Source organism: Lactuca sativa, chromosome 3, assembly GCF_002870075.4.
Source record: "Lactuca sativa cultivar Salinas chromosome 3, Lsat_Salinas_v11, whole genome shotgun sequence".
Lineage (NCBI taxonomy): Eukaryota > Viridiplantae > Streptophyta > Magnoliopsida > Asterales > Asteraceae > Lactuca > Lactuca sativa.
This window is the reverse complement of record NC_056625.2, coordinates 121,172,525-121,180,378: the sequence shown is the minus strand read 5'-3', so window position 1 is coordinate 121,180,378 and position 7,854 is coordinate 121,172,525. Positions and strand designations below refer to the sequence as shown.

At 48.6% G+C, this 7,854-nt stretch overlaps 1 protein-coding gene across 1 annotated transcript; it reads right to left on the bottom strand.

The window, feature by feature from the left end:
* Positions 1–4,792: 4,792 nt before the first annotated feature.
* On the bottom strand, positions 4,793–6,337 carry LOC111902400 (uncharacterized). Its single transcript, XM_023898240.1, has one exon. The coding sequence runs from the start codon at positions 6,335–6,337 to the stop codon at positions 4,793–4,795; it is 1,545 nt and encodes a 514-aa protein (XP_023754008.1).
* Positions 6,338–7,854: the final 1,517 nt, after the last annotated feature.

Genomic DNA, 7,854 nt, shown 5'->3' with positions numbered 1-7,854 from the left:
AACCATGGGTGAGCCGATTACCAACGCGCCTACTGCTACCAAGAGAATTCAGACCAGGCGCAACTTCCCTCGTCTGCTGAGTTCTATGACTTCCACACCGACCGGTGTGGTTGTGATCCCTGATGACGACGCGCAACAGTCCAAAGAGATCGACAGGGCGACTGAACAGCTCATTGCCTCAACCTTCTCCTCTATTCCTGTTCCAAATGTTCCATTTGTTCCCTCTAAGTTCTCCTCGGTTGAAGGTTCTAGCGGCCCTAGTCAAGTTTAAAGGTTCTAGCGGCTCTAGTCAAGTTTCAATTTCTTTAGGTGGTGTTTCTGGAGACAGATCTACTGGGTCTTCTGTTTTTGTTCCTTCCTGGGATCTCCGCAATGATTCCCGACTCTTTGTTCGTGCCAATGCCTTGGAATTTTCCCGCCATGCTTTTCCTCCAGCTGCAGTTGGCGATATGGAGGCTATGGGTAATCCTGCCCTTTCTCATAACATGGCTTACGCTGCCGCGCAGGCCATGTTTTACCTTGTCGCAGGTTCCCGATGTGTCCATGCCCTTGGCGAAATGGAGGCTGTACATGCTACCTGCGAGTCACGCATCACAGGACTGGAGCGTCGTCTTAGCGAGCTTGGCGAGGACCTCTATTTGTCTGAGCAAAAGTACGAATTGCTAGCCTCTGAAAAGACCATCCTTGACGAAGCTAGGGCCGCTTTGGAGGTTAAGATTGACTCCCTTTCTCAAGTGAATGAAGGTATGATGATCCATGTGGAAAGTCTTGAGCGTGATGTTGCAGATCGCGATAAGCTTATTTCGTCGCTGCAATCGGATGTGGATGCTTCTCATCGAGACATGGATTGGCTGGTGCACGTTGGTGTTTTTCGCATTGTTGATAAATTGATTGAGCATCCAGACTTTACTAATGCAATAAGTCTCATCCGGCATGCTGCTTTTGTGGCCGGGGTTGAGTCTGCTCAAAAAACTTCTGTTGATGCTGGTGGTGGGGATGTTGGTGTCGGTGCTACTTCTGCTAGTCCTGTGGTTAGTGTGAACGATGCTCTGTTGTCTTTTTCTAGTATGGATCATGCGTCCTTGATGCGTTTAGGGGAACTGGGTATTGGGGTTCTCCGGGAGTTATGTTCTTTTGGTGGCTCAGAGGGTACCCTGGAGAGTGCGGTGGGTCATGAGATTGTGCAGGTAGTTGAGGTTGATGCTGGAGGAGGTAATGAGGGTGGTGAGGATGATGGTGATCGTAGCGTTGGAGCGAATTTTGGTGATGGTAACGAAAGTGAGTGGCTGTTGTGGGAAGTGAAGTTGCAGGTGATGGGAATGATGTTGTTGAGGATGCTCCGGCATCGTGTGCTATCCCTCCTGGGGCGTAAAAAATTTATTTGCTTGTTTTGGTTTCCGTCTTTCATATTCCTTTTGGTGGCCAGATAATCCCTTTGGTTTGTATAATGCATGAACTTTTAAACAATATTTACTATCTTAGGTATGTAACCATGTGCTCTAAGCATTACTTGTTTGTTGCTTGCTTTGTTTGTTGTTTTGTTTTTGCTTTTTTTTAGAAAAAAAAACACGGCGCTCTGATGCGCTAGGCGTTTTGCTCCGCCCATGTTATTGTCGACACACTAAGTATCGGTACTGGGTGCTCTTAGTACCCAACGATCGAGCTTTACATGCAAATTTTCAATCGTTAAGAATTAATACACTAAGTATTAAAGATTAGCATTTGGATCATCCCATTACATTGACCGCGGACTTTAAATACACTAAGTATGAGACTCATTTCACTAAGCATGGACTTATGTACACTAAGTACTCGGGATGTGCCACACTAAGCAGCACATCGATCGACTGGGGTTACATCTCTTTATTTTCAAAAGAAATACTTCTTCAAGTTTCTGGCGTTCCACGTTCTTGGAATCTGCCTTCCTTCCATCGTTTCCAAAACATATGCACCATTCCAATTCGCTTCTGTGACTCTGTAAGGGCCCTCCCATGTTGGACCCAATTTGCCTTGGGGCTGGGCTCGGCTTTCTTCGTTTTTCCTTAGAACATACTCACCTACTCTGAATGCTTTCTCTTTTACTCTTTGGTTATAGTACCTTTCTATTGCATGCTAGTATGCAGCTTGGCGCATTTCTGATTTTTCGCGCTTTTCTTCTAGGATGTCCAGGTTTATCCTTAGGTCTTGTGCATTGCTTTCTTCATCCGTGCTAGCCACCCTTGGTGTACCCATCGTTACCTCCATAGGGAGCATAGCCTCCGTCCCATATGTCAAGCTGAGCGGAGTCTCTTGCGTGCTCGTTCACGGCGTGGTCCTGTATGACCATATCACTGTCGGTATCTCCTCCGCCTAGTTCCCTTTTGCCTTGGCCATCCTCTTCTTGATCCCATTCACGATAGTTCGATTGGACACCTCCGTCTGTCCGTTCGCTTGTGGGTGTGCTACTGATGTGAACCGTTGATCTATCCCTTTGGTGGCGCACCACTCCCTAAACGAGTTCTCAGCAAAGTGTAGGCCATTTTCATTGATGAGTACTTTAGGCGTCCCAAACCTTGTCATGATATTCTTCCATACAAAATTTATCATATGTCTCCCTGATATGCACGCTAACAGCTCCGCTTCGATCCATTTTGTGAAATAATCTACAGCCACCACCATGTATTTCAGCCTCCCTGGTGCTTCCGGGAATGGGCCCACTATGTCTATGCCCCATTGGTAAAACGACCACGGGCTAGATATGTTATGCAATGGTATCGGGGGGTTTGCTTGGACTAGGGCGTAATACTGGCATTCCCCACATTTCCTGGCCACCTCTAACGCATGTTGATGTATTGTGGGCCAATATACACGCATTCGCAGTACTTTGCCTGTTAAGGACCGTGCTCCCTCGTGTGCACCCACCTGGCCTGTGTGTGCTTCCTATAACATCTCTCTCCCTTTGGCTTGGTCTACACACTTCAGCCATGGTGCTGTGAACCCTTTCCTATATAATTCTCCATTTATCAATGCGTATGAGGACGCTTTTATACGTATCTTCCTGGCCTCGCCGTGATCGTCCGGTAACACCCCCCTTTGTAGGTATTCCCTGAATGGTGTCATCCACGTGGGCCCGGTGGTCGTTAGGGCATTCACCTACTGATCGTCTATACTTCTTTCTCGGAGTACCTCTACCAAGACTTTCTTCGATAGGTGGTCGAAGCACGTAGATGCCAATTTGCTTAAGGCATCCGCCCTCTTATTTTCGCTTCTAGGTACCTGCTTAGTTTTGAACTGCCTGAACGATTCGACCAGTTGTTTCACCATCTTCACATACCTTCCCATTCTTTGATCTCTCACCTCGAAACTTCCATTGACCTGGTTCGCTGCTAGCCTTGAGTCGGTCAGGGCCGTTACAGCCTTCGCACCCATTTGCTTGGCTAGGTGCAATCCTGCAAGCAGAGCTTCGTACTCTGCTTCATTGTTTGACGTATGAAAATCAAAATGGAGGGAGTAAGTCACTTCTTCCCCCTCTGGGCTAGTCAGGATTAGCCCCACCCCTGAGCCTTCCCTATTGGATGCTCCGTCCATATATAGTGTCCACGAATTACTGTCAGCCGGGGCTCCTTCAACTGCCCACACTTTTTCCTTAACCGAGCCCCCCTCGTCTGGAATTTCTAGTAGGGAATCGGCCAACGCTTGTCCCTTAATACATGTCCTTGGGTGGTAACTTATGTCATGTTCTACCAATTTAATTGCCCATTTCGCCAACCGGCCCGACGTCTCCGGCTTAAGCAATATTTGTTTGATGGGACAGTTTGTTAGCAACTCGATCTGATGTGCTTGAAAATATCGCCTCAGTCGCCGCGCCGCGTAGATGAGTGCCAGGACTAACTTTTCCAGGGTGGGGTAGTTGAGTTCTGGACCTTGTAGTGCCCTGCTTACAAAGTACACCGGTCTCTGTTCTCATTCCCTTTCTACAGTCAATACTGAGGATATCGCTACGTTTGAGGTCGAAAGATACATTTGCAACGTCTCTCCCAGGACGGGACTGCCAGCGTGGGTAACTTGTGTAGTGCTTCCTTGATTTTCTAGAGCGCTACTTCTGCTTCGTTCGTCCACTGGAAGTTGCTCTTCTCGATGCAGCCTTTCAGTGTCTGGAACAACGACATGGCCTTGTCAGCTGATTTCGAGATGAACATGCTCAGAGTTGTAAGCTTCCCATTTAGGCCCTGTGCGTCTTTAAGGGTGCCTGGGGCTGGTGTTTCGATGAACTCGTCCACCTTGGTCGGGCTGAGCTGGATACCCTGCCTGGTGACATAATACCCTAAGAACTGCCCTTCTTCCACCCCAAACGTGCATTTGGCTGGGTTCAACTTCATCTTCACCCTCTCTAGGGTTTGAAAGGTCTCCTCGATGTCTTGCAACATTTTGTCTTCATGTGAACTCTTGATCACCATATCGTCCTTGTACACCTCAGTGTTTCTCCCAATTTGTTTGGCGAAGATTGAGTCGACCAGGCGTTGATACGTAGCCCCTGCATTCTTTATACCGAAAGGCATCTTGGTGTAACAGAAAGTGCCATGATCCGTGTAAAAAGCCATTTTTTCCTCGTCTTCTTTGCTCATCAAGATCTGATGATACCCTTTATATGCATCTAAAAACACTTTAGCTTAAATCCTTGCAATGACTCCACCTTCTGGTCAATTTCCGGGAGGGGGTAACAGTCTTTAGGGCATGCTTTGTTTAAGTCGGAAAAGTCTATGCACATGCGCCATGACCCATCTTGCTTGCAGACCATAACTGGATTGGCGATCTATGTTGGGAATATTTCTTCCCTTACTATTCCAGCTTCTGCTAGTTTGGCGACCTCTACGTTGATTTCCCTATTACGGTCCCTACCTTGGACCCTTTTCTTCTGGTTAACCTCCTTTGCTTCTGGTTTAATTACGAGTTTGTGCTCAATGATTTTCCTTTCTACCCCCACCATGCCCGTAGGGGTCCATGAAAACGCGTGCTTATAGCACTTGAGCAAATCGACCATCGTTTTTCTTATGTGACTTGGGAGATCACGCCCAATACTGACTGGCTGGTCAGGGTGTCTCTCATTGATCACTTCCTTCCCTTTCACAGGATCATGTCTCGGCCTCTTGACCTCTTTAGTTATCTCTGCTAGTTTCATGACTGTGAAGCATTGCAATTCTTTAGGTGGAGCAGCCAGTACTGTAGCTACGCCCATTGGAGTGTCAAACTTCATGACCCCATGCATGGTTGATGGGACCACCCCTAGCTTTAAGAGAGTTGTTCTCCCCAGAATGATTTTGTGCTCCACCGAATGCTGAATGGCCACAAAGTCAATCAGGGCGGTTTTCTTTCGCTTCCTATCGTGGCTAGTTATGGTCAAAGGAAGGTGAATTGTGCCTTGCGACCATAGGCTATGGCCGATGAATCCGACCAGCCTCCCCGTCGTAGGCCGTAGGTTGTTTTTCAAGCGGTCTGGGAGAAGCCAAAAACAGTGCTCATAGATGATATCCGCCGAACTTCTCGTGTCAACGTAGACCCTATGTATAGTTACATCCCTGATGGAGGCTTGGATTACTAGTGGGTTATCGCCCCTCCATCCCTCCGGGCGGGGGTCTTGTACAGAGAATGTGAGTGCACGCACCGAGTGTCTGATATTCCCTTGCTCCCTTTGTTTCTCTTCCCTGCTTTTCTTGCTCCGTATCATGAATATCTCCTTAGGCTGGACCCCCTCGCGAGGCGTGTTTTTAGCGTTTTCGGCGTCAAATTTGGCACGCAAGCTTCGCGCTATTTCCACCAAGTCCCCTTTGAGTTGTTTCTCTTCCATTTCTTTTTTTAATACTGAACAGTTAGTTGTATCATGCATCTTACTTTTGTGGTACTCACAGTACCGGTTCTTGGGCGATTTGGTTGGCTGCTGTTTCTCCGACACCGTGTACACATCCGGGCGACGACCGTGTCTGTCATCCTTGACAAACGGTCGAAACCACACCTGTGGTCTTCTTGCTTTGCCGTAGAGCCTACTTCGCCGTCGGAAATCCATGTGACCTAGGTTGTGGTGCCTAGCAGCCATAGCATTCAGGTAGGCTTGTTTTGCTGCCTCGCCATCCTCCTGCCTTAATTCGGCCCGTTTTAGAGGCTTCTTTCCCATGAGTTTTTGTGATAAAGGGCCTGGTAAAAGTCCCCACGTAAAGGCGCCATCTATGAGCCTTTCATCATGCTCCGGTACGTCTAACGTGGCGTTTATGAACCTTGCGAAGTATTCTCGTACAGTTTCACCCTCCTTTTGCTTACAGCCTATGATTGAATGAGAGTATCCCTTGTACTTGCGTAATTGCATAAAGTTGGTGAGGAAAAGGCACTTAAGCTGGGCAAAATTGGAAATGTTGCCCGATCGCAGCGTCTTGAACCATGTGTCGGCGTTGCCATCAAGGGTTGTTGGGAACTACGTGCACTAAAACCTCTCGTCAAGCTTCGACGACGTCATCGTCCATTCATATGTGTCGACGTGGCTATCCGGGTTAGTGGTTCCGTTATACGTCTTGAGCGTCGGTAGCTTGGCTGTGTTTGGTATTTCATAATCCAACAATTATTTGACAAACAGAGACGTCACGCTATGGGAAATGCAATCTTGGCTTGGGACGGTTGACACTCCCTGTTGCTGGTATTGGGGGTTCAAGCCATATGGTGGCGACGTGTGATAGCCAGGGCTTGGTCCGTAAAAAGGGTACGGCTGGAATGGTAGTTGGAGGGAATAACCGGAGGAGAAAGGGTGTATAGGGGTCATAGGGCTGACCGTTGTTGTCTGTTGCAGGCTATTGTTGGTGGTGATGGTTGGTCTACTCCATGTGTCGGTCATCGAATAGACAGGTGGCGTATGAGCTATCATGGTTTGCGCCAATGGCGGCACTGAAAGCATTGAACTCTATCCGCCCGTCACCTGGTATGGTGGCGGCGCTGTAAACGACGGTGGGATGTTGAAAACGTGGCTTGGCGGAAGCATTGTTGAGTGAACCGGTTGTGTTTGTTGCATTGGCGGCACAAAGAACGGTGGCATCTGAAGGGACGTTGTTGGAAGTGGCCCCACCGGGGTTGTTCTTGGCTGGTAAATTGGCGGTTGTGGGGAACCTTCAGTGGTTACTATAGAACTTCCTTCACCTAGATCAGCCCTGCTGACCGTTGTAGATGGTGGTGTTTCGTCCAACACTGCCATGGGACGTATGGGACTAGCCTGTTGTCCCTCACTGCCATTGGACGTTATTGACCTTTTGCTTTTGTGCTTTTAATTTGTGTTCTTAGTCTCATAAACGGATGGCGCCAAATGATGTGACCTTGAATTGGCTCGGTTGATAGTGTTCACTTCGATTCTCGACAGCCTCTGCAAGATCATAAAGAAGGAAAGTCGTCAGCTGCTTTCCGGGAGGAGCTCCCGGAAGAACGCTCCGACGGTCAAGTTAGAGGGTATTTAGGGTTTTTGGGTATCTGCTCTTTAGAGAGTGAAGAGAGCTTACCTCGTGGGTCTGAGAGCATACCCTTTTATACCTAGCGCACTTGTCTGATCCGTACCAGACAAGATCGCTTTGGGGGGAGACAAGATCAGGGGCGCTGATTGGAGGGTCATGCACCTTCAACCGTTAGGGCGCTCTCATTGGCTCTGATGGTAATGGCCTGATTCTTCTGTTTGTCTCCTAACCGTATCTTTTGTCTTGGAGCTAGGAGCGTCCCTTGGCGGGCGCGAGCCTTTCGCCTGTGCATTCCACTCTTGGGAGCGCCAGCGGGCGCTAAGCCTGCTGGGTTGAGCCTGGTTGGCGTGCCCGGCTCCTGGGCTAGACGCGATTCTGTTGTGCTGCCTTAGGC